The 27135-nt window shown below is 36.9% G+C and overlaps 1 protein-coding gene across 1 annotated transcript; it reads right to left on the bottom strand.

Moving 5' to 3' along the window:
- LOC106053767 (uncharacterized) lies at nucleotides 1-27135 on the bottom strand. Its single transcript, XM_056017660.1, has 17 exons — nucleotides 27039-27135; nucleotides 25334-25426; nucleotides 24941-25041; nucleotides 23338-23444; nucleotides 21411-21575; nucleotides 19505-19648; nucleotides 18005-18069; nucleotides 16704-16817; nucleotides 15034-15212; nucleotides 11083-11240; nucleotides 9076-9177; nucleotides 7895-8072; nucleotides 5222-5312; nucleotides 3602-3649; nucleotides 2066-2110; nucleotides 943-1120; nucleotides 1-457 (listed from the first exon to the last, which is right to left on the bottom strand). The coding sequence occupies exons 2-17, from the start codon at nucleotides 25395-25397 to the stop codon at nucleotides 205-207; spliced, it is 1992 nt and encodes a 663-aa protein (XP_055873635.1). The 5' UTR covers nucleotides 25398-25426; nucleotides 27039-27135; the 3' UTR covers nucleotides 1-204.

Raw genomic sequence — 27135 nt, 5'->3', positions numbered from 1 at the left:
AAAAAATAGATTCGTTTTAATTATCAAGCTACTTGCATATGAAATTCAGAGGGCGTTTAAAAATTAAATCAAAAATTGTCTACATTGTTGATCTTTGGCGTATTTGTTTTTGCGTCGCATTGTTTCTACTCTTTGAAAATTAGATCAGAGATCGTCTTTTCTAATTGTCTGTGTCAGCAGGCCTGACTTCAGTATCTCCAGCATCTAAACCCCCGAATCCGAGGTAAAAGAGTTTCTAAAAATAGACTCCACACTCAATCTCCAAACTGACGTTCTCTCTTGTGAAGGTAAATCTGCTGTTGCTTCTGGGTCGGGCGGAAGATCATTTTCAACATGGCTCATCTGTTTCTCTGTAACAACCACGCCTGCAACAACCTCGCCTGTAACAACCACGCCTGTAACAACCTCGCCTGTAACAACCACGCCTGGTTCATGTTTCGCTGACAGAGCTTTTGGGCTAGAACGAGTCAAATGAGAGAAAAAACAAAGTAGTTATATTCTCTTATTTTATACAATACTTTCTTTCTCCCTCAATATATTCCCTCTCTCTTTCTCTACAATTAATTTTTTGTTCTCTCGATATTATTTCCCTTTCATTCTCTCTAATATTCCTTTCTGTCTTAAAAGCCTCTCACTTTCTTTTACATTTTTCCTTTCTCATTATTCTCTCTATTTGTTTCTCCCTTTATTCTTCCTTTCTCTCAATAATATCTATCTTTAATTCTCTCCAATTCTTCCTTTCACTATTAATATTTTCTCTTTTTCTCCAGCTCTTTCTTTCTCTCACAAAAGCCTCTCTCCTTCTTTCTCTAAAACTCTTTCTCTCTTAATATTCTCCCTCTCTTTCTCCAACACCCTCTTTCTCTTTCAATAACCTCTCTCTTTATTTCTCTTTAATTCTTCCTTTCTCTCTCTATATATATAGTCTCTCTTTCTCTTCACCTTATGAACAAGATTCCCAGGATTCCAGAAACAGCTGAAATCAAAATCAGCAACAGAACTGTCCAAGTTAAGAAACTTGAATTCTCGGGCGGAAGTTTCATTTTGTCAGACGGTTCTCGTGTGGTTTTAAGCTGTGCTGAGCTGTCGTTCTGTCTGTCATTATCTGCTTTGTCCAGAGCTGAAACGTGACGTCATTGGCTCATTATATATCATACCGCTTAGACGATAGGTAAAAAAGATATACAGTCTTTAATTAGACCCATACAGTACCTGCATTTACATTGTAGTGAAATCATTTCCAATATATACATTATTATAGTTTTTATATAGCGCTACTTTCATGCTTATAGCATGCTCAGAGCGCTTTTGGTCCAATCTCATTTGTGGGAGGGGGTATCTAGGAGTTGGTTTTCCACTGCCTTTAGGCGCTCAGTAAACACAACTCTGCCCGAGTCGGGTGTCGAACCTCGAGCCCCCTTCTAGGTAGCCAAGACAAGCTAAGTTCGACCACGTTTCCCACATTAAATCAATGCAGTTTTATTATCTCCTAAATTTTATGCTTCATTTATAATGTATAGAAAGACCCAACCACAGACCTATATATATTATATTTAGACTGGATATGGAGATTTTTTAACATTACAAAAAATGTTGTGAATTTTTTTTTTTTAAGTTGAAACAAGGCGCTGTTTAGTAAAGTAATGATAAGTAGTAAAGTTGTTGTTTTTTTCAACCCTAACCTATGTAACAAGTAGATCTAGATCTAGTATCTGAACATCGAAAAAAAGAGCACACTCTTCTCATAATCATTATTTTGCAATTTTTAGATACATAATCTAGAAAGATCTAGGTAATCAATCTATTTAAATGTACATAAGATGACTAGAATCAATAGACATGAATTATTTCGATCTATGGTTTCTCTCATAGTATCTTAATGGAAACTAAAAGGAAATGGCTTTATTTCATTAATTTGCGTGAATATATAGGTCTGCGATTCATACATAATAATCTCTATATATAGGTCTGTGAGTTGAACAATCGCGGATAAGAATTAGTTTCCGTTTTCCGGTCTAGATATAAAATATATATAGGTCTGTGTACTCAACATAAAACTTCTCACCTAGTTTGCCGTACTGGTCAATCATCTTCTTTTTTGAAGTAACGTCTGTATTATATAAGATAAGATAAGATATATGTATTAAATCGCTTTTAATTAAATATGTTTAAAAGTTATATATATGTTTATATATTTTTTTCTTTTGTATTTTACGTAAATTTAATGGCAAAAGTTGTTCTCATCCTAAAGACTAAATTAAACCCTAATCCATGTATCTGCCTTAGAGAGTTTATAATCTTTTGTTTTTTTATGGAAGTGGGTTTAATGTTTTTAACACACAAATCATGCTCATATCGTGAAGGGCACTTATTCAAGACCTTTTCTTCAGAATGCTATCTTGAATATTGATGAACAATTGGCTAATTTAAATATTTTTACTAAAGCTAATATTAAACAATAAAAATGATAGATAGATAGATAGATAGATAGATAGATAGATAGATAGATAGATAGATAGATAGATAGGTAGATAGATTAGATAGATAGATAGATGGATGGATGGATGGATGGATCGATAGATAGATAGATAGATAGATACATACATACATACATACATAGATAGATACATAGATAGATACATAGATACATAGATAGATAGACCGTGAAAATCTCTGGCTGTTTAACGGATATTAATATAACAGCTGCAACTGAAACCAGACAAACTTGACATGTGTAATCAGGGTCTGCCTCTCACGCAATTCAGATTTGTCTTTTTCATTGTCCTTAAAACTAGTTTTCCAGATGTTGCAGTATGTCCAAATTACCATAGTGACCACTCTACAGCACATCAACAGTCACATTGACATTATCAAAAAAAACAACTTGACCATGCTGAGGAACACTTCAGGGATGCCACCCGAAATAACGTGAGGCTGCTGGAAGACAAACTTGGTAATGAGTTGGTGCTGCAGAGAATTGTGGAGTCGACAGACACACCGACCTAAAACCACATGTTTGCATCATGCGTATTAAGCGAAACGCGCGCCCAGGTCTAGTAACTTTATTGACGATCCCCTCCACCTAATTTTCCACGAGAATCACATAGAAATATAGGCATATAAATAAAATGTATTTAATATTAATAATAAGAATATATATATAACTGGTTCCCCGACAAAATAGTGCGAACAAAATAGCGCAAAAAAAAAATCATTCGGTCTTTTTGCTAGAATAAAATAGCTCGAAAAAAAACATTTTTCAGTCATTTTACTTTAGATATCTTAAAATATTAATAAAGTCACTATTTTTTTTATTATTTTAATTATATTCATATTTTAAAGTTATTTTGTAGGAAACACTTGACGTATCTTAAAATATAAATATGCAAACATTATGGAACACTGCTTTGTATTCTGAAACTAACTCACTACAATAAACACTTCTTGCCAGTCTCACGTTCTGGAGTCGTCTCCCCTAGCTAAAACCGCTGACGACAATGCCACCTATCTTGCATCATTCAGAACCAATCGCCTAGAGTTACCCAGCGTCACCATGGAAACGTACACACCACAATAACCATTAACCAAAACGTGAAAATACCTGAGTCGTTGTAAGTGTCCTCGTCTATCAGTCCATCGCCATCATCATCTGAGGATAAATTTTAAAAAAAAATTAAAAAATCGTGATAATGTTCTCAGAGGATTTTTAGTCATTCGATAATATAAACAGGAAAATATTTTTACAAAATACTTTTTAAAAAACAAAGCTTTATATTAAGTATACTTGTATCAATTAGTTTGGATCAGTCATGTAATTCAATTTGTAATAGATCTAGAGTAAAAAAAATTTTAAAGCCTTTATAATAGTAAATTTTTTAAAAATGGGAGGAACAACCTGAGTTCGAAGTCAAGGCTCAAGCCAACACCGTAACCACTCTGCTAGTGAAGGGCTTATAAACATGGCAGAGTGTATAGTTTATCTATTTTTCAGGTTTGTATTCCCTAAGACTCAGACGACCACCTACAAAGGGGACTAATTCAGCTTATACCACCACTTTAGTCAATTACAACTTCTTTCATTTTTTGTTTTTTGAGATACCAAACACATTCTAGTCCAGTCCCCGTCTTACTGCCGGTTAGAGCAGGGGTTCTCAACCTGTGGGTCGCGACCCCCTTGGAGTTCGATTGACGATTTGCCAGGGGTCGCCTGAAACCATCGAAAATATGGACTGTTATTGTCCATTCTTCTATTGCTATATGTGTGTGTGTGGGGGGGGGGGGGTCGCGGAAGAGTGGGGGGTCGTAAAAAAGGGGTCGCCTAGTATAAAAGGTCAAGAACCGCTGGGTTATAGCAAGTTGGGCCAGGGAGTATAATAATAAAGTTATGATGTTTCAATGATTTTTTGTTCTAATAATAAAAGTCTACACCTGTAATAAAACGTATTTGTCGGCCTTTAAATCTACGCTTGTTCTGTATATTTAAATGTCAATCCGACCAGACAGTCAGGCCTCATTGAGAGCGAAGATCTTCATACATGGTGGGAAAACAATAAGTAAACTAGATTTATGGTGCATCCTGTGCACAAAGTAAAGAACGTGTTGATTGATAACTAATACTTTTTCCCCCAAAGGTATTTGATCAATTACTGTATACTTTATTGTCTTGCTGAGTCAAATTTTTTAGGCTCTTGTGTTTGTATTACAAATTAATAGTAATATAAATTAACTCCTTCACTTTTAACTGGCGATACCAAAGTTGATTTGACCCCGTTGTATTAAATTAATTTTTTTGGTTTTATAACTTTATTTTGTTTTGTATAAAAAGAACATGCATATTTCTATAATTATATACCTAATATAACATTTCCTGATTACATACAAAAAGGTTATTAAAGTTTAATCATAACAGGGGAGTGGAACACAAATGAGTGAAATGAATAATTCCATCGGAACCTGGAAAATAATTACGGAGAGAAAGAGTTAAGTATTAGACTTTCTAAATATATGAATCTTTTTATTTTTTTCCAATCAGGTAATTAGCGGTTACAAAAAAGAGTTGATACTAAGATATTGCTTTAAGTATGGCCTAATTATTATTTTTTTTAGTGGGTAACTGTACATTTCAATTTAGCGTCCTTGACAACGTTTAGTTCACCGTGACCTCTAACCCTAACCATAGCTGACTATCTAAGGCTCCACTACTGTTTGGCTTTGTCTTTACCTAACAAATTTACATACTCCTCATCAACAAGTCCATCGCAGTCATTGTCTACGCCGTCGTCTGGATCATTGACAGAAACATAACATTCAAACTGAAAAAGAAAATTAATTATCGTAAAAATATATTTATGGGAAGGGGAGACAACTATAAGATAATTCCACGGTTAAAGTTTTAATGTAGTTATTTCCAATTCTCAGCAGCCCCTGAATGGGGAAAAGCATCTGTTCGTTTTGTCTGGTCGGTCCTTTCCTTCTTGTTTAGATCTCAGAAACTAGAAAATATATTGAGATTCCGATATGATGATATTTTGGATTCTGCAAAGATCTGATGCGAAGGTTACTTTTTTTAGTTTTCTGAAAGCGAACTATTTAATTTTTTTGAAGATTGTACATCGAATACATTTCTTTCGTAAAATTGATCACATTTTATACTAAAGTTTAGGGAAGGGGGTATATTTCATTTTTTTAAGGCCACGGGCTATTTCATAGACAACATTGGCTTCATTGATGGATTAGCGCAATGGTACAAAGTATATATATACTATTGGCTCATTATAACATATATTTTGTCATTTACTAAGTATATTAAATTTTTTTTTTTAATTCTCATTTCCATGTTGTTGTATTTTATTCTAAGATTCCCAATTCGATTTATTGTTCTTATAAGTCAATAAAATGTATTACCAGGGATTATTTCTTTATGGCTCAGTCCGCTATGATCATATATAAAATCTAGATGAAGATACAAATCTATATAAACGAAAAGAAAGTTCCCCTTTCAGATCTTGCGGTCTAAATGGCAGATGATGATGATCTGTTTCTGTGACCCACGGTTAACAAGGGAGTCATGTGACCAGAACAATGACCCACCCCCCTTTGCTTTTCCCCAACTAATGTCAGTTACCCATAACAGTAAAGATCTAGATTTGAATAGATCTATGGTAGACCTACTATTTCTAAATGTATTATAGTGTTGCCTCTAAGTCAAAATCCGAACTGAATATAGTGAATGGGCAAAGAATATAGATCAGCTTAGGCGTCAACTTTCCTTGGCTGACATAGAAGAGAGCACCTGGCTGCATGCGGCGTCGGAACGAGACAGCTGGAGGTCACTCATGAAGGCCGCGGGATACACATTTGAGACCAAAAAGAGACGACGAAAAGAAAATCTAAATTGCGGACAATGGTTATGCTTGCCCTGGATGTGGCAAAATATGTAGGTCACAGCTGGGGCTGCGCAGCCACGGAAAATACTGTATTCCTCACTGACCTTCGAACTGGAAGACAAGCTTTATATATATATATATATATATATATATATATATATATATATATGTAGATTTGATTCTAGGTCTAGATCCATATTCTATACGGATATTTAGATTTAGATTCAGATATAATCTAGATTACATGTACATGAGAATATTATTCCTACCAACAAACTTATGCTTATACACACACGCTAATTTTTAGCTTTGTAACTGAAAGGTAAAAAGATTAACTTCCGAACTGATAGTTCTAGGATACAATGGCTTAGCAAGAGTCCAACTCTAATTGGTATATGACATGAGTTCAAGATAATAAATTAGGTAGGTCATTGTGCCAAATGTTTTGTTGGCCTCCTTCAGGCGTAGAACGACTTTAGTTCATCTCGAGCACTTTTTCATGTGAATGTCGAGTTATATTTTGGAGATACACTTCCGTTCACATATATGTTTGTGAAATGTTTTACATGTTTCGGATGTTCCTTCAGAATTGAAGATAGTTTACTTCCTAGTCCAAACCTCCCGCAGGACGACGGGGGATGGGAGCGGGCAGGGGTTGAACCCGGAACCATCGATAAATCCAAACGACAGTCCATCGCGCAAACAGCACGACCAGCCAGCCATATCAAAGGTTAAGGTGGCTTTCGCTTTGGTGGAAGAGGTACGCTCATCTTTCAGTCCTGAAGCCCATGTTTTTTCGCTGTCTATAGCTTTCTTGGTCACCGCTTCTCATCAACTAGTGCTGTCTAGGGCTATGTCTTCATAAACGGTCAGTCTCAATGTTCATTGTTTTGAGGTCTCGTTTGATTATATCCACGTAACGGAGATGGGGGGGGGGGGAAACCAGTTTTTCTTCAGGCAGTCGCTAGTTGTTCGTAGAAAATGACCTTCGGGTTGCAATTGTCCTCCATCCGGCGAACATGACCATGCCAGCGTAGGCGGCGTTGTCTGAGGACTGTAAAGATGCTGGGTAGACCCTTTCGCGCAAGGATCTCAGTATTGCCAAAGTAGACTCTCATTAATGTCGTCCATAGAAACCGATAACCGTTATATCCTCTGCACTCTAAATCGCATGGTCTTAAAGCAGCGGTTCGCAACCTTTTATTTTATGCTCGGCGACCCCTTTTTACAATCCCCCACTTAGCCGCGACCCCCCTACCCCCCGCAAACACACAGCAATAGAAGAATAGACAATAACAATCCATTTTTTCAATGGTCTTTGGCGAACCCTGGCAAATCGTCGCGACCCACAGGTTGAGAACCCCTGTCTTAAAGTGAACTTTACTTTGAGTTAAACTTGTACAATTTCTTTTATGAAAAAGAATGTTTTTATAATAGTGAAACAAAATAAAAAAACGAAACAAGAAAATGAAGAAGAAAACTGAAAACCAGCAGACGTAAAGAGTTACCTTCTCGTCGTTATATATAAATCCTGCCGCTTGGAAAAAAGATCCATAGCCAAGTCCGAAAAAATAACATCCAAAGTTAAACGGTGCCTCCAGAACTGCCTCACCACTATCGGGCCTCATTTCCAGTGTCACCAAGACGTATTTTGAACGGACCCAGACTTCATTTACAGTCATATTTCTAGAAAAGCAGACAAAAAATATGAAAAGTCCCTATTCAAAGAACAAAGCTTATCTAAAGGGGAAGAACTTTACCTTAAAACTATATATATTAATAATATATATAATAATAATAATATATATAATAATAATAATATATATAATAATAATATATATATAATAATAATATATATAATAATAATATATATAATAATAATAATATATATAATAATAATAATATATATTAATAATATACAAACCATTCTGTAGACAGTTGGATCAAGGCGTTGTTTTGTAAAGTAGTTAAAAGAAGTAAAGTTGTTGGTCTTTTTCAACCCTAACCTATGTAACATATAATTTTATTTTTTTAAATCTAGATTTAGATTTTATGTAGCGCTATTTTTATGCTTATAGCATGCTCATTTGTGGACCAGTGGGGATATCTAGGAGTTGGTTTTCCGTGCTGCCTTAAGGCGCTCAGTAAACACAACTCTGTCCGAGTCGGGTATCGAACCTCGAGCCTCGAGACCCCTTTTAGGTAGCCAAGCCAAGCCAAGTTCATGTGCACTTGGCCTCTCGACCACACTTCTTTGTATGTAAAATAGGACGAGAGTTTAAAAACAATAGATAGCTATACCATCTACCATGTTCATAGCATTTCTAGTAGTAGAGGTTGTTTTTTTTTTTGGTAATCGGTTACCATGTTGAGATGCCTAAGAAGGCTTGACCCATCTATTACAAATTTAATTACATGTCTGATACAAACTAATTAATACAGGTACACTTTATTTATATATATTTTTTTCTTTTTTTTTCTTTTTTTTTTAATGTTTTTCCTCCTTTAATATATCTACAGACCTAGGACGTACAGACCTACAGACCTAAAACGTTAAGACCTACAGACCTAGGACGTACAGACCTAAGACCTACAGACCTACAGACCTAAGACGTACAGATCTATAGACCTACAGACCTAAGACGAAATGATCTTCAGATTGAATGTATAAATCTAAACTCGGACTTACACATAAGGAATTGATCCATTGTTCCATCGCACTTTCTCAACATTAGTATTCACAGGTAGGACAAGGCTTATGAAATTGACGACATCGACTGCTGGGGGATTTCTGAGTGAAACAAAATTAGGACAAATGAAAAAGTAAACCTAACGATGGGAATAACTCCACATCTACCAGTAATAAGTTCCCCTTTCAGACTTAGGGATCTACAGGGCAAATATATAGAACAGGGTGTTATGTGACCAGCACAACGACCTATCGACTTTACTTTTTCCAACTTAAGTCAGGTAACAATAAGAGTTGGGTGGACCCAAAGAAAGTTTAAGAATATTAAAAAAAAAAAGAAAATACAGAAAAGATACATGAAAACATGGAGGGTCGGTGGCTGAGCGGTTAAGCGCTTGGCTTCCGAATCTGGGGTCCTGGTTTCGAATCTCGGTGAAGACTGGGTTTTTCAATTTCGGGAGTTTTAGTGCGCCGCTGAAGTCCACCCAACTCTAATGGATACCTGACATTAGTTGGGGAAAGTAAACGCGGTTGGTCGTTGACATCCTGCTCGTTAACAGTTCGCCATAGAAACAAATGACTTTAACATCTATCATTAAAAAATATTTATTTCGCTTGTGCGATACAAACTAAAAAAAAATGATAAATAATAATTCATGAGCTAATTAGTAATATGTTTCATCGATTCGTGTTTTCTTATGTACAACATATAATTTGTTGTAACGGATGCATGTGTAAGTCAGATGTAACTGAAGTATTTCTAGAAGATGCTTAATTAGACCAAGTGCGTGCGTACCTTGTTGAGTGTATTACGACTGCGAGTTCGGGACATGAACATAACGTTACAAGATTGAACAGGTACTAAACAGGAACACAGACTTAATGACCAAGGTGACTCAAGGTGAACTTCAAACAAAACGTTTATTACAGAATGGGCCACAGTCTAGTCTGTCACTATAGAACGATGCTTGACACTTGAGAATCTAGCAGTAACAGATTAATAAAAGTCTATTCTAATCTCTAAACCCAAAGTCTATGTCGTCACTATAACATGTATGTTCACCGTCAGTCTAATAAATAAAATGCGCAACCCAACTAACTAAACTCGGTACGTGACGTTTTGGCGCCGCCGTTTTGGCGACGCCGTTTTGGCCCCGCCGTTTTGGCGACGGGACGTTTTGGCGCGAGCCGTTTTGGCGACGGGACGTTTTGGCGCGAGATATCATTTGACGATAATTTAATAAGCACGTAGTTTTTTTTTATGAACCCTTGAATTCCAGCGACTTAGGCAGATAACCATGGTGTCTATGTATACTTAACTTAAAGTATTTTGAGAAACATGGTACATGTATTATATTTTTACTTATTATTAGCAAGTGTTTGGTATGCATAGCTGGAGATACCATACAGTCATTAAATAAACCAATGTTAATGTAAACAAATAATTGCATCAATTTTTTGTCTATCATCGTTTCATTTTGTTTTTAATTTTAAAGTAATATCTTAAAAAACTTTTTTGAAAATAAATATGTGCCTCTTAATAAACACACATACACAAGCCAAAATGTTTATTATAGAAAATGATGTGAAAAACAAACACACATTTACATTTAGTTCGTGAAAAATATGTCTTAACACAAACACTCGTGCAAAACATAGATATGAATAACTCTTTTAAAAGAAATAATACAATAAACGTACATAATATATTTCGCGCCAAAACGTCCCGTCGCCAAAACGGCTCGCGCCAAAACGTCCTTCGCGCCAAAACGGCGGGGCCAAAACGGCGTCGCCAAAACGGCGGCGCCAAAACGTCCTGCTTCGAACTAAACTAGCTATGTAACATTGTGTACAGTTTTTAGTTGATCTGAGAATGGGTGAGGGAGAAATAACTTGTACACAAACTGTACCGGATTGACTGAAAGGGTGAGTTCGTGTACGCTTGAGTCAAAAGTTGGATGCACTACGCTTGTAAGTTGTGACTTTCAAAACCCAATCAATACTTACACCCACGCATATAGGTTGTAGAAAAGCTCATTTGGCACTATCGTCATAATGGAGGGGCCGCCTTTGTCTCCGCTGCCCTGACATGTGGTGGTCACATAGTAATAAATAGCCACTGGGTAGGTGCTCGTGACATAAGTCTCAGGTATTCGCAGCGTAACCTAGCAGATAAGATAGGTTAAAAGTGTTAGTTTGAATAAAAATTTTAAATGTTCAAAGCTAGTAGAACTTGAGTATTGGCCAGTTTAAAAAAAAATATCCTCTTTCAGACCTTGCGATCTATGGAGCTGATTATGTTAAGGTCATCTGTTGTTTTTTTTTGGCATAGGAAAGCACAATGACCAACCTCCTTTTCCTTCCCAAACTAAAGCCAGGTACCCATTAGGGTTGGGTGGACTAGGTGTTGTTACCGGTCGTTGACTTGTAGCACCAAACTGCTGGTAGACCGGTATTAGCACTTCGCCTAGGGCCTCCGATTACCTATGGCCTTATACAAAGTATAGAACGATTAGTTTGCTCCTAATATTTAATAAATGCCAGATTTAAAAATAAAGGGATTCTAACTCTCCCCCCCCCCCATCCCCCCCCCCCCCCCCAGGTCCAGTTAAGTTCATGGCCACATGACACCCTGCTAGTTGACCGCAAGCCAAAGAAACAGGTGACCTTAATATCATATGCCCTATAGTTGGCGAGGTCTGAAAGGGGGAACCTTACATTTACTGTTTTAAATCTATCTACAGATCTTTACAACGAATTCTGAGCTACAGTGTCTGTTACAATTACAGAGTCACTTATTCCCTCCCCCCCCCCCCACACACACCTTAAGCCTTAGAAGATATCCTACATACAATGTCTCAGTAATGTTCGTCTTTTCAACTCTCTATGGACCTATATAAAAGGATCGGTGATGCCTTGTACTAATCTCAAACCAGTTCACTCTTTATGTCCTTGTGGAATCTTGTACATGTTATTTCTGAAACTTTTCTTTCTCAGACCAAGTTGAAACTTTGCATAATTTTTTCACTGTCTATGACATCACACGAGTGCAAAAAAAAAACAACATTCGATTAATTAGTCGGTTAGTCGTAATTAATTAATATTGCTTTATAACTAACGATTGTCTATTAAAACCTAAAATTTTTATTCATACTTGGATACCTCGATAATCTGCACTTGTGGATTGTCATCAGAGCGTACTGACCATGTCCTTTAAAACTTCTCTTAACCGCTAGGCCCGTAGAAGACACTGGCCCCAAAACACCCCAACTGAAACAAAACTATATGGAGAGCTCCCTGATTTGGAAACCTTTTCGCAGTTCATGTCATATATTGGTCTAGTCATCTGAATGCTCTAACGTGAAAATGATATCGAGGTAGAAAAAGAAAAAGAAGAATACTTCGATAGCAACACGTCGGCCCTCCACCGAGGAGGCTGGAGCTCGAATTCAGATTAGAGCGACGTTTCATTTTTGAAAAGGGCAACACTGAAACCTTCTCGCAGATCCCTCCCCCCCCCCACCCCTTTTTTTTCTCCGCCCACACCATGGCGCCCTGAGAAGGATTTTTAAGATTTTCATGATAAACCACCTCCCCCCTCCCTCTCCATTTTAACGCCCTGTTAACATACATTTGGTCCTTAAGTTAAAGTAACCTACGTAGACTAAGAACGGACTGCTTATAACAACCCCCCCCCCCACATAAACACTTACTTCTGGCCTAAAATTTACCCCCACCCCGGTTTCCCTACCCTAAACAAAACGATACGACATACAGTCTTTGCCTTTTTGTCCGCTTCCTAATTCAAAAAATTAAAAATAGTTCATTATCTCTATGTCGGAGCGTCGTAACGTTCTCACATCCAAGAATTCTAGTAACTTTTCTTGTATTATCTTCACCCTCACCATACAAAATAGTTAAAATAATATCTTTTACACTTTCTTCTTCTACATTTGTACTCATAAACAAACACGTAGATCTGCCCAAGTCGTCTTTATATGACAAAACACACTAGTCTACAAATGCAAAATACTCGCCAGGCAGAGCAGTTGAAATTAGGACACCAGAGTTTAAAGAGTATTTAATACGTAAAGAAGTTTAATATTGAATATTTATAATTTCCCCTATAGCACCCCCCCCCCCCGAATATTTTAATGAAATAGCGAATAAAAATCGTTTGTGGTAAATGTAACCGTATTAGTTTTGATAGTGAAAATGGTTTACTTGTCCTAGACGCAAGGAAAGTAAAAAAAACAGGATACATTTTCACAATTTGTGTCCATCGTATACAGTTGGAGAATTAGTGATAGATGAGTGTGTCAGGGCCTTTGCGTACATGTTATATTATATATTAACAGACTATCTCTGTACGTTGTGTCACGCGATTCTAGTTAAATATATCTAGATATCTAGCCTGTCAAACTTGTATCAGCTTTATGTCGGAAGTAAAGTCAGGAGTTCAAAATAATTTAAGGAGAGCTCTGAACTAAGTTCGAAAGGAAGATCAGCAAAGAATGTCAGAAGTGTGGCCATGATAGAAGTCACGTGAACAGGAAGAGCAGTGTCAAGGCTGTGCAAGAAGAATTGTCAGACGTAAAATAAAGTTACAAGTAATAAGTTATGTAACGTCATAAATAAGATCAGAGGTAAGATGATGTTTGAAGTAAGGTCAGAAGTAAGGTCAGAAGTGAGGTCAGAAGTAAGGACAGAAGTAAGGTCAGATGTGAGGTCAGAAGTGAGGTCAGAAATGATGTCAGAAGTGAGGTCAGAAGTAAGGTCAGATGTGAGGTCAGAAGTGAGGTCAGAAATGATGTCAGAAGTGAGGTCAGAAGTGAGGTCAGAAGTAAGGTCAGATGTGAGGTCAGAAGTGAGGTCAGAAATGATGTCAGAAGTGAGGTCAGATGTGAGGTCAGAAGTGAGGTCAGAAATGATGTCAGAAGTGAGGTCAGAAATGATGTCAGAAGTAAGGTCAGATGTGAGGTCAGAAGTGAGGTCAGAAATGATGTCAGAAGTGAGGTCAGAAGTGAGGTCAGAAGTAAGATCAGAAGTGAGGTCAGAAGTAAGGTCAGAAGTGAGGTCAGAAATGATGTCAGAAGTGAGGTCAGATGTGAGGTCAGAAGTGAGGTCAGAAATGATGTCAGAAGTGAGGTCAGAAATGATGTCAGAAGTAAGGTCAGATGTGAGGTCAGAAGTGAGGTCAGAAATGATGTCAGAAGTGAGGTCAGAAGTGAGGTCAGAAGTAAGATCAGAAGTGAGGTCAGAAGTAAGATCAGAAGTGAGGTCAGAAATGATGTTAGAAGTAAGGTCAGAAGTGAGGTCAGAAATGAGGTCAGAAGTGAGGTCAAAGGTGAGGTCAGAAATGATGTCAGAAGTAAGGTCAGATGTGAGGTCAGAAGTGAGGTCAGAAGTAAGGTCACAAGTGAAGTAAGCAATGTCAGAACTTCAGAAGTAAGCTCAGAAGTAAGTTACAAGTAACTTAATATTAAAAGCAATGTAATGCCCAAAGAAAGGTTATGTCATAAGTAAAGTAATGTCTGAGATAATTTAATGTGACAAGTAAAATAATATCTAAGATAAGGTCATATCTCAAAGTATAATATCAAAAGAGAGTTCAGAAGTCCAAACAATCTTAGGTAAAGCAATTTTAGAATAGCTTCCAGAGTATGGCTATATCCAAAGAACTTTCAGAAGTAAGGTATTATCAGAAGTATGGTCAGTTCTAAGTAGAGAAGCAAGTTTAGAAGTAAGCTGTGAAGTAATTTTAAAAGTAAGATGTGAGATAAGTTTAGAAGTATGTTATGAAGAAATTTTAAAAGTAAGCTGTGAAGTAAGCTATTAAGTAATTTTAAAAGTACGCTAGGAATTAAGTTTAGAAGTAAGCAGTAAAGTAAGATTCTAAGTAAGGCAACTTCAGTTATAAGGTTTAAATGAAATTTGGAAAAAAAAAGTCCGCCTTACGTTCTGTGTACCTTTTGTTGGGAAATACACTTTATTTGGCTCTGCCGACTGGTTGTGGTAGATCAGCAAGAGGGTGTCCGGTTGGGACGTTGCTATAAAGATGTAGTCGAAGCTCGAGGTTTTACGGCAGAAGACGATGACAAAGTTTAGCCCGAGCAATTTTTCCGGAAGAAGCATTTCTGTGGAACATTAGAGATACCGAGCTACATAATGAATAGGGGTGCTTATCTTATCTTATATAATACAGACGTTAATTCAAAGAAAAGATGATGATTACGTCCTACGCGTCATGCATCTAGTTATGCATATTAACCAATGACTTAAATTCTGCCAAGCTACTGGTTTTTGCTGGCTAGCTCAGGCAACCCATTCCATGCTCTAATAGCACTAGGAAAGAAGGAGCACTTGCACACATTTTTTGTCCTAGTATATGCAACGAGGAATGTGCCTTTATCTTTGTGCCTTTCAGAGTCTTTTATTAAATTATGTATTTAAAGAATAAGGTTCAGGGTTTTATGTATAATTGCTACATTAATTTTGAGTCTTCTCTCCTGACGGCTTTCTAAATTTCTATTTTGTGTCTGTTCCAGTTTCTTAATGTTTTCTTGAGTTAGGTCCCAAACAGAGGATGCATATTCTATTATTGGCCAAACAAAAGTTAATTAACATTTTAGCTTTATATTCTTATCTGATTTATAGAATTTAAAAAAATGAACCCTAATGCTTTGCTTGATTTTTTTTTTGGATAGTTTCATCAATATGGGGATTCCATGACAGTCTTTCATTTATTATAACACCTAGGTATTTTACGTTTGTAGTCTGTGTTACTGGTTTACTGTGAATAAGAACTGGAATTAATTTGTTTTAGTTGTTGTTTTTTGTTACTCTTAATAACCGACATTTCCCTGGGTAGAAAGACATGCTCCAATTTAATGTAATTCATCTAATTCTCTTTGTAAAATTTCTGTATCTTATGTTATTTTTATTGTTCTATATTTTAATGCAATCGTCTGCAAATAATCTGACTTTTGAACCTGAGGTAATGCCAATTTTTAATAAATCATTAAAGTAAATGTTGTGAACTCCTGGCTTGGCTTTGACTTGACACATAAACGTACTTCCTTCAATAATTCAAAGCGACGCCAGAGATGAATTAGTAATAGAAATATAACTTTAATAAAAGTCATCAAGTTTAGGGTTAGGTATAGACAAAGTATCAAATGTTAACTAGTAAATATGAACAGTTATGAAAACTGACTTCCATAGTACTTATACTATACGACTATGCTCCAAAAAACTCAGGCCTCTGATAAGAATAACAATCTCTCCAAGGGCCGTCACTCTGTTCCAAGCAATGGACCAATGAAATAGTAATAAATAAACATAGAATTCCTTAAATATTACACCCAAGCTTCTATCAACTAGAACATACAAACACAATCACCACAGTAAATTAAAAATAGAAGTGGACCTAAGATTGTGCCCTCAAGAACTCCTCAGTTTTTGTTATTGTGTGAACAACAAAATAAAATAGTAAGACAAAACAATATCAAAATAAGCAAAATATGAAAAATCTCTTTTTTTAAAAAAAGCTTATCTAAAGGGGAAGAACTCCGCCGTTAAAACTATATCTACCAAGTTGATAAAGCTTGTAATAAAACAAAACTTACCTGCGGCCATGTCGGAGTACGTGACAGACTTTTCTGGCATTTGACATCCGTTGTCATTTAAGCTGCAGCTGCCGGAAATGACACCTATAGGATGGTTGCTCTCAATTATACTCCCTAAAGTAACACAAGATAACAATGTTTATGAATTAATGGAAAATTGTGCATTTGAGAAACAAAATTATCCCTTCTAGCTTTTTGTGGGGAATTGAGACGTAGCAACGAACTATTGGTCTACACTGCTCACAGGTTATGACGTGGCTGGTCCAGTGTTCAGGCCTCTTATAACAATTTGTCTCGGTCTGGCTACGTTAACTCTTTTAACTGTCACTTAATCTATGCACAATATTTACTTACAAACCAACAACCTCCTGGAAACTAAACTAGGCCATTACATGTACTAACTTCCGGCGAAAGCAAAATACCGTTGGAGGATTGAAACAACTTGTTGACGTCAGTTCTGGCCTTTTGTAAAATGATGTTATGAACAGAATATGGGATATCAATTTGAAAATTAAGCCGGCTATAATCTGCTCTACTTGTGTACTCCATTAAAAACCGATTATATTCTGCTTGACTTGTGTACCCCATTGAAAACCGACTATATTCTGCTTGACTTGTGTACCCCATTGAAAGCCGACTATTTTCTGCCCGACAAAAGCGTCTGCCGAATCGATCGCGCTAAACCTCCACCCCATTTTCTTTAGATGTTATGATACCTTGTTTATCAAGGCACATGATTACCTTTCCGTTCATGCCCTCTGTTCATGCCCTCTGTTCATGCCCTCTGTTCATGCCCTCTGCTCATGCCCTCTGCTCATGTCCTCAGTTCATGCCCTCAGTTCATGCCCTCTGCTCATGCCCTCTGCTCATGTCCTCAGTTCATGCCCTCAGTTCATGCCCTCTGCTCATGTCCTCTGCTCATGCGCTCTATTCATGCCCTCTGTTCATGCCCTTTGTGCATTCCCTCTGTTCATGCCCTCTGTTCATGCCCCCAGTTCACGTCCTCTGTCCATGCCCTTTGTGCATGCCCTCTGTTCATGCCCTCTGTTTATGCCCTCTGCTCATGCCCTCTGCTCATGCCCTCTGCTCATGCCCTCTGCTCATGCCCTCTGCTCATGTCCTCTGCTCATGCCCTCTGTTTATGCCCTCTGCTCATGCCCTCTGCTCTTGCCCTTTGCCATCTTTCCTACGATTGACGCCATCAAAACTGGTAGATAACTTTTTTCTCCCCCATTCCTTCTGACCCCATGGGAATCTCTGTAACGCTTAAAGCTTGGTTGTTAAACTTGTGTCATACTTACCTGTTAGAGAGATTTCCGTCAGAGACCTGTTCTCAAAGCATTTCGTCAGTGAGAAAGCCTGGTAGCTGGGTTTAAAAAGAAAATAAAAAACTAAGAAAAACTTAAAAAAAACAAAAAAGAAAATTTTATTTTCAATAAATTCCCCTTTGCTAAAGCTAATTAAGTCTATAATTACAAACTGTATATCAACTCACCCAGTCTATCTGTTTAGCCAAAGGTTTGTACACGTTATTTCTCCGACACCCAATCTTGGATCAAGCTGAAATTTCGCACCATTATTTCCTTTACATGACAACATAATAGTCAATTAAAAAAGAAATAACCAATTAGTTAATTAAGTATGGGTAATAAATTACTTTTTTTTAGTATCTCAAAAAAGGAAAGAAATTGCACTTGACAGAAGTGGTGGTACAAGCTGAATTCGTCCCCTTTATTGATTGTCGTCTGAGGGTTATTACATAATTTAACTACAAGACCGATCAAAACTAACTGATACACTTAATATAAGCTTTGTTTGTTTTCTTTTTAAAAAAATTGTTGTTGTGTTTTTGTACTTTTATTTTTTAATAGTTATTACTTTTAATGCTTTATTATTGCATAGAGTCCTTGGCGTGAGCGTTGTACAATTAAACTTCTGTTAATAATACTAATACTAATGGCAATGTCTTCGATTCCAAAGAATAAGGATGAGTGCAGTGTTTCGCAAGACTACGCAAACTATGTTGCGACCTGCATATTTTCCTGCGTTTCGTGCAGACAAAGCCGTTGTCCGCTGGCGGTCTGTTTAAGTTTTCTTTCCGTCTTCTGCGTCTAATGACTCTAATGTTTGTACAGCAGCCTTTGTGAGAGCTCTTCAATTGTCTCTCTAAGAGGCCATCTTTTAACAGCTTATGATTTCTATATGACTGTTTGCAAAATGTTCGTCAATGTCTCATCTATTTTTTCAACTCTTTACTGAAACATTTGAGTCGAATGCCGGAATTCCCGTTAAAAACGTGTTTTAAATAAAGAAAAAGGACTTAAGCAAAATTTAATTGTAAGATGAATATCTATTGAGCAATTAGAACAAAAAAAGCAGTCAACCTTCTAGGAAAATCATTAGAGCTGTTTTCAGAATAACCATCCAACCATTTCCAGGGTACTTTTTAAATTTACGAAAAGTTTGCTAACTAAAAGTAGAAGTGTATAAAAGAAAACAACCTAATTTAGAATGAATGAAAAACAAACCACGAAAAGAAAAAGTAAAATTAAAAGAAACAAAAAAGAATTTATTTTTTTTAATAAGCAATGAAAAAAAAAAAGTTAAAAAGAGAATTAAAAAAAAAAAAGAAAGGAATACGGTAGACTCAGAGGCGCCCTAGATTCTGGAAATTTATAATCCCAGTCTTCACCGAGATTTGAGTTCAAGACCCCAGAATCAGAAGCCGAGCACTTAACCACTCAGCTAGTGAAAAATGTCACTAGTTTAAATGAATGTAAGATCAGTGGTGAAAGCTTTACCTGTCGAGCTCTACTGTTGTCCAGTTGTGAGCGCCTACGGGTCGGACCGCCCCTTCTACCACAAGATCGTGGCTAGGATTGATCACGAGCGAAGCGTACATTTTGGTTTTGCGCTCAGCCACGACAGTGAAGAAAGATCGAGTCCTGAAAAATTGTAGTACAATGAGTCACTTGTATAAAGACATACATTTTATTAATTGTAAAAATGTTTGACATGTTTCGGATGTTCCTTCAGAGTTGAAGATAGTTTACTTCCTAGTCCAAACCTCCCGCAGGACGACGGGGGATGGGAGCGGGCAGGGTTTGAACCCTCGACCGTCGACAAATCCCAACGAAAGTCCAGCGCGCAAACCGCACGACCAGACAGCCAGGTACAGTTGTACCCTATATTCCCGCCACACCAAAACGTTAAGCTCCTTCCACCTAGGCTGTCTTAAGAGTATCCAGGTTTGATGGTCCGAACATATACCAGACACAAAAATCTTAAATCTGTCCAACATGAACAGTAGCAAGGACCCAACTTCGATGGGCGGGACTTGTAGTCCGCATGCCAAACAATCGCCTTCCCAAACGACTTATGTACGGGGAGTTGAGTGCACGAAAGCGCTCCCAGGGAGGTCCATAAAATCGCATTAAAGACAGTCTCAATCGCTCCTCATGGCGTGGAGCTGTGAGTCTCGTAGACTCAAGATTCAAAACAAAAAGAGTGGCCAGGCTGAAAGAGCGCCGAACCAACAAAAAGCTGAGAGAAGAAGCAGGCCTATCTGCAACTGACCAAACCCACCCCATGCCATGTATGTGGCCGACTTTTTAAAGCGAGAATTGGACTTTACAGTCATCTTCGAGTCCATAGTGAATGAGAAATGTGTTCATCTTCGACCACGAAGGTGGAGCTTCACCATAAGACCAATCACTTCTATTCTACTAACTTTCTTTACAAAAATGTATTTAAACCTTTGATTACAAAAAAATATTTTTACGAAAAACTTTTTTTAACAAACAAAAATTAAAAGCGGCGACCTACAAAGCATGAATGGGACTAATTCAAATTATACAACTACACCAGTCAACTACAATTTCTTTCCCTTGTTCGATATCAAACTAAATAATTACATACCAATGCTTAATAAATGTATTGGTTATTATTTGAAATCCATTCTTGTGTTGTGAGGTACATGAAATAATACACACATTTTCAGCTTGATCCGAGATTGAGTTTTGGAGAATTAACGTGTACAAACGTATATAAGCCTTGTAGAGAAAACTTTAAAAACAACAAGGCGTATCTAATGGAAATGAAACGCTAATTACTGCCATTTATCTTACGATGGCTGGGCTTAACTCCATCTCTGCTTTATGAAACAAAATCAATTGGTTACTACTAACTGATTAATTCACTAATGGTTAATTTTTATTGTCTCTTGTATTGTCATCGTCTAGGACTAATTAAGCAAATATTTTCCACTTGATCCAAGAATGGGAAGTTGAGAAAAAAATGTGACAATATAAAGAGGGGAAATAAATCCATCTATACATCCACGTCTCTCATCAAGTAGCATTTATCCCCCTTATTTCGATATCAAACAAAATATTTTGTTGTCACTTATTTATAAATTTGTTGGTTAATTGTTGGATTGATTCATGTTTTGTCAGGTGAAGTGATGTATTGTGCAAAGTCTTAACGTGATCCAAGAATGGAAAGTGGGGAAAAATATAGCTAAAACTTTTTAGCAGACATACGGACAGACAAACAGACAGACAGACAAAGTTGGTATAAGCTTTGCAAAAGAAACAAACATAAGCATCCTTTTATCTTGAAATGTATTTTTTACTGCCAGGTTATTTAAGGATTTGACCCTTTATCCCTACTTATTTCAGGGAATGGGGTTGACCAGTCACTGCTTACTTATGAGTGATGACCACATAGGCTCTCCCAAAAGCCTGAATCGGAACCGCCATGAAACTGCTCAACGATCGTGAACCGTCGTACATGTGGACGTGAACGCCGAACGGTTGGTCACTGGTCAGCAGCAAGCACTTGTGGTGACTGTACTCCTTCGATGGCGTTGGTCTAGTAAAAATGAATGGTATTTAAGATAAGGGGTTAGGGTATCAAAGTTTCAGTTATATAACAAGAGCTACCCAGACATAATCCTTAGCCTTGTTATGTACTAGATTAGAGAGTATGTTAGTTTTGTTACACACATATATTGTGTATTGTTTTAGCGACGGTAAAAGTAGGGACGTAGTAAGACAGACTAATGACGTAGTAGACTTAGGAGAACAAGAGACCAACATGGCGTTAGTATAGAAGTAGGCTGTTTTAAACAGTAATTAGAAATAGCGACGTTTAGGAAGACTGGACGGTTTTCCCAGAGAGGAATAAAGTGTTTTTTATAGAAGTGAAAGCTGTTATTAAGTCTATACTTGTAATGTTCTGTGGCTAATGTGAAGTAATTATTAAGAATTGAAGTCAGATGATCTTAGCCCACAACAGCTTCGGAGGATTGAAACGCACAGGATGAGGAAATAAAAAGCCAATATTGAAATCAAGGCAGACAAAATATTTGGAGTGTTTCAGTCAATTTATAGTTTCCTTTTTTTTTTTTTAGACCTTTCGATCTATTAGCAGATGATTTTGAGGTCATTGTGTCTGTGGTCAATGGTTAACGACCAACTGCCTTTACTTTTCCCAACTGAAGTCAGGGATCCATTAGAGTTGGGTGGAAAATCCCAAAAATTCAAAATCCCAGTCTTCATCGCGATTCGAACCCAGGACTTCGCGTTTGGAAGCCGAGTGCTTAAATACTCAGCCACCGCGCCCCCTAAGTCAATTTACAGTAAATAACATTGTGATTAGTCTAAAGTGCGAATTAAAATATTGGGCGATCTGGTGAAATGAAAACAAATCTTAGAGAAACTGTTGGAATTTAGATCTGCTCTACAGGCATGTCAGCATGGGGCAGATCATGTTTAGGCCAAAGGTTAACGAGCAGGGTGTCAAGTGGCCAGCACAGCGACCTACCACCTTTACATTCCCCCAACTGAAGAGCTGGGTGGACTAAGCGGCGCCTTAAAAATCCCGAAATTAATAATCAAAGTCGTCACCGAGATTTGAACCCAGGACCCCAGAAGTGCTTAACCACTCAGCCTGAATTGTAAAGAATCAAATATACAGATTATCGATGGCCCGCCATATTTTTTTAGTAATAAAGAAATTAATCTTTCGTAAAATTTATTTTACAAGACAATCATTATAAACAAAATTAAGTTCTATGAGACCAAGTAGCGCCAATTGAATTAAGTGACTTTTTTTTCTTTTTAAAGTCACCAAAAAGTTCTAGTTTCGGTTCTTTGCATGAATTACAATATCTCTCTCCGCGTCTAAAGGAAGCCAAACTATTTAATTTGTTGGAATTGAGTTACAAATAAACTAAATCTGTATTACTTATGCTGCATATAGAAATGCTCTGTACAGAGTTCACAGTGCATTTCTATCGTGGAACACAATAAAACATTCGTGGGTTAGAGAGTCTCGTCGTGTTGCTCTAATAGCAACGGAAGCTGTTTTGGGACATTGCCCTTCTGGAGCCCACAAAATCAAGTGTGAAAAATACTCTATCACTATTTCTCTCTTATGTTTCTTTTGATGTATTCTTTCTTCCTCTTCGTCTCTCTCCCTCTCCGTCTCTCTCTCCCTCTCCGTCTCTCTCTCTCTCTCTCTGCGATTTAACTTGGATCCTATCTTCATCAATACGTATAAATGCTGGAGAGTGTAATTTAATAGTTAATACTAAACAAATACAGTTTACCTAAACTATTTTCTGACTTACGCTTGGTCTTTGTCAAGCCGATGTTGAACAGACTTCAATTTCAGCACTGAAAATTCCCCAAGCCAGCTATGGTTAGAACTGCCTGGGTTTGTTAAAGATATTCTCACCTTAGACATAAATCAAAGATCGTATGTAATTTGTGTTGTTTCTAACAACTACTTATTGTATAAAGCTTTTCAATGCTCCTTTAATCTTATTCATTATTCTGTTTGACTGCCCCAGACTTTCTGAGCTCCGTCTCGACAGGTCTGGGAAACCAAAAATTCTCGACCTGTATGGTGACGTGTAAGCACTACGCAAGACAGCAGGGTTTCTGTTCAGGGCTTTTGCAAGAGAGGATTTAAGCCTCTCAAGCCCTTTCTCAAATGGAGTTTGATGGTGATGAGGATAAACATTATTCATGGGTACAGTTTTCTCTGATAAAATCTATTTTGTAGACACGTATGTTGAAGATTGACGACGCTAAGCTAACACAGATCTAACCTTCACAATCAATTCATAGATTTCATTAGGTTTTCAACTTAATTTCCTCAGGCAGCCTAGTGGTTGATTCACTCGACCACGGTTTGTCATAAAAAGATAATATCAAATATTGTATTTTAATTGCTCTGGTCTAGCGCATTACTTATTTTTTATGCTATATCATGCTCCATGGGCTATGGTCTACTAGTTGTTGTAGGCTTTTGAGAGGGGTTGCGGAGGAGGGCTTATCTAGGAGAAGGTTTCAATGCCTACCTAACTATGTCTGTCTGTCTGATAAAATGTTTGTTTCTCGTTATTTCTCGAACGCCTATTATCGGATCAAGTTTAAACCTGTTTCAGATAAATGGCATTAATTAGCACTTCATTCCCTTAGATACACTTTTTTTTTCCGGGGACCGCCTCTGAGTTTATGTGATAACACAAACTCTCTTTGTAATCTTGTTTATTTTTAAATTAATCTTTTTTTTTTCTTTTGCTTGTTTCTCTGACACTATTCTTCTGGCAGCGTTTCCGTATTACACGTATATTTACCCCCAACCATATGTCACTTGGTTTGACTACTATGATACCTGATATAGAAAGTTTACAGCCTTAGATTTATCGCTAGTATTTATTTGATACGGGAGACGCGATGCCTGAGCGGTAAAGCTGGTGAAGACTGGAATGTTCAACTCCGGGATCTTTGGGCGCCTCTGAATCCACCCAGCTCTACTGGGTACTTGACTTTAGTCGGTCGTTGTGCTGGCCACATGACGCCCTCCTTAACCGTGAGCCACAGAAACAGAGGATCTTTACATCATCTGCCCTACGTATCGCAAGGTCTGAAATAGAAACTTTTTGATCACATACAGTGTGAGCTTAGTTGTCTTTTTTTTTCTTGTCTTTTGGTTGATCCTCCCTTGTCAGGCTCTTGTCCTCCTTTTTGTCCTCTTTTCCCGTCCCTGTCCTCCTTTTAGTCATTCTTTTATGTTCTCCTCCGAGTAACGCAAGTGTCTAGTAAACCTAAACTCCCCATTTACAATACGAAAATACAAAAAGGAGGTTGATTGAATCAAACGCCACTACAATGTGTCATTTAAAAAAAGGCAATTATTTCCTAGCACTGAACAATAAAACTTACCGTAATATTCTCAGCAAGTGTATAAATTAGAAGATAGATGTTCGGGTCGCGAAGTCTTGGAAACGCCAGTAAGAACTCATTACCTAGTGCCGTCACATTTACTGTATAAAAAAAAATGCAAAATATTAACTACATAATGTTTTAAAATATAATTGTTCAAATATATAATTATTTATATCTATTGGATATTTAAGCCGAAAGGAGAGAAAAGAATAAATAAAGTTTTCCGTAACACAACTGCTACATGTTTTATACATTAGGTGTTAGTCTTCACCGAGATTCGAACCCGGGGACCTCTCTGTTTGTGAGTCAAGCGACTAGCCACCCAAACACCAAGCCCCCAATAGAACATTAACTTAATACTAGTATTGTTATGTGTTACATACATATTACCTTTGATGGAGAAAGTTCCTGGTGGGAGTAGACATAAGACAAGTCCAATGCATGAACTAATCATTCTTGTAGTCTTGTACTTCAACTGAGTCTCTAGATGGAAGACGAAAACAGAGTCACAAAAAAAAAGGTTTGTAAAATGTTTTACATATTTTGGATGTTCCTTCTGAGTTTAAGATAGTTTACTTCCTATCCTAGTCCAAACTTCCCGCAAGACGGGGGATTCACGGCAGGGTTTGAACCCGGGACAATCGATAAATCCAAACGACAGTCCAGCGCTCAAATCGCACGACCAGGTAGTCAAGATGTAAAATATATTTTTAAATAATTTTATGTAAAGGGAAAAAACTGCATAATCACTGCCATATGTTTCAATAATGCAAGATTTATCTCCCTTTTTCTATAAAAAAATTAATTAATAACTACTAATTAATTAACTATATGTTTATTTTTTTTGTATTGTCTTCGGCTATATGCAAAATTTCAATTTGATACAAAAGATGAGAAGTGGGAGAAATAATGTGTACAGATTTTAACCAGACAGAATGAGTTGATGTAAGTTTTTAAACAGACTGAATGAGTATATTTAAGTTTTTAAACAGACAGAATGAGTTGATCTAAGTTTTTAACTAGACAGAATGAGTTGATCTAAGTTTTTAACTAGACAGAATGAGTTGATGTAAGTTTTTAAACAGACTGAATGAGTATATTTAAGTTTTTAAACAGACAGAATGAGTTGATCTAAGTTTTTAACTAGACAGAATGAGTTGATCTAAGTTTTTTAACTAGACAGAATGGGTTGATCTAAGTTTTTAACCAGACAGAATGAGTTGATCTAAGTTTTTAAACAGACAGAATGAGTTGATCTAAGTTTTAACCAGACAGAATGAGTTGATCTAAGTTTTTAACAGACAGAATGAATTGATCTAAGTTTTTAACTAGACAGAATGAGTTGATCTAAGTTTTTAACCAGACAGAATGAGTTGATCTAAGTTTTTAAACAGACAGAATGAGTTGATCTAAGTTTTTAACAGACAGAATGAATTGATCTAAGTTTTTAACTAGACAGAATGAGTTGATCTAAGTTTTTAACCAGACAGAATGAGTTGATCTAAGTTTTTAACCAGACTGAATGAATTGATCTAAATTTTTAACTAGATAGAATGATTTGATCTAAGCAAGAAGCTACTTTAACCAGATTACACAATTACAGGTAATGCATAATGCCTTTTTTACGTATCGCGTGTTTAGCGTTTTCCATATAGATTGACATCCCAAAATGACAATGTTTGTCAATATATTAAGGAGATTTGTATGAGTTTTCAAAATATTTTTAATAATTTCCGGAGATTTCCAGGACTTTGTCGTATATTTTGTAATTTTAGGAAATTTCCAGGAGCTCCTGGTAAATCAGGCGGCCGCGGGAAATATGTTATAAGTTATGAAATGGTTTAATTTAATAATTTACACACCTAGAATTAGCGCGGGTCCTATGAAAGTATGGGGCACATTGCGAACGCATTGGTTGCTGTGGCCTAAGGCCGGCCCTGTTACTAAAACGTTGACTAGAAGTTAGAACTAGATTTAGTACCCTAGATCTACTTAAATCTTGTTAGCCTATATCTACTAAAATCGTATATCAAATGTTTATATAGATCTACCTTTTACTAAGATCCTGTGTCATTATATGAGTGAGTGGGCTTACTTGTGAATAGGCTTGTGGGTTTATAAGCAAGCTCAGAAAAAAATATAAGTCGCAATCATTTCTTTAATTCCGACGAATGTCTGAACTGTAATGTAAT

Source organism: Biomphalaria glabrata, chromosome 18 (genome assembly GCF_947242115.1).
Source record: "Biomphalaria glabrata chromosome 18, xgBioGlab47.1, whole genome shotgun sequence".
Classification (NCBI taxonomy): Eukaryota; Metazoa; Mollusca; class Gastropoda; family Planorbidae; genus Biomphalaria; species Biomphalaria glabrata.
The sequence above is the reverse complement of the archived record's forward strand: the minus strand, read 5'-3'. Positions and strand labels throughout refer to the sequence as shown.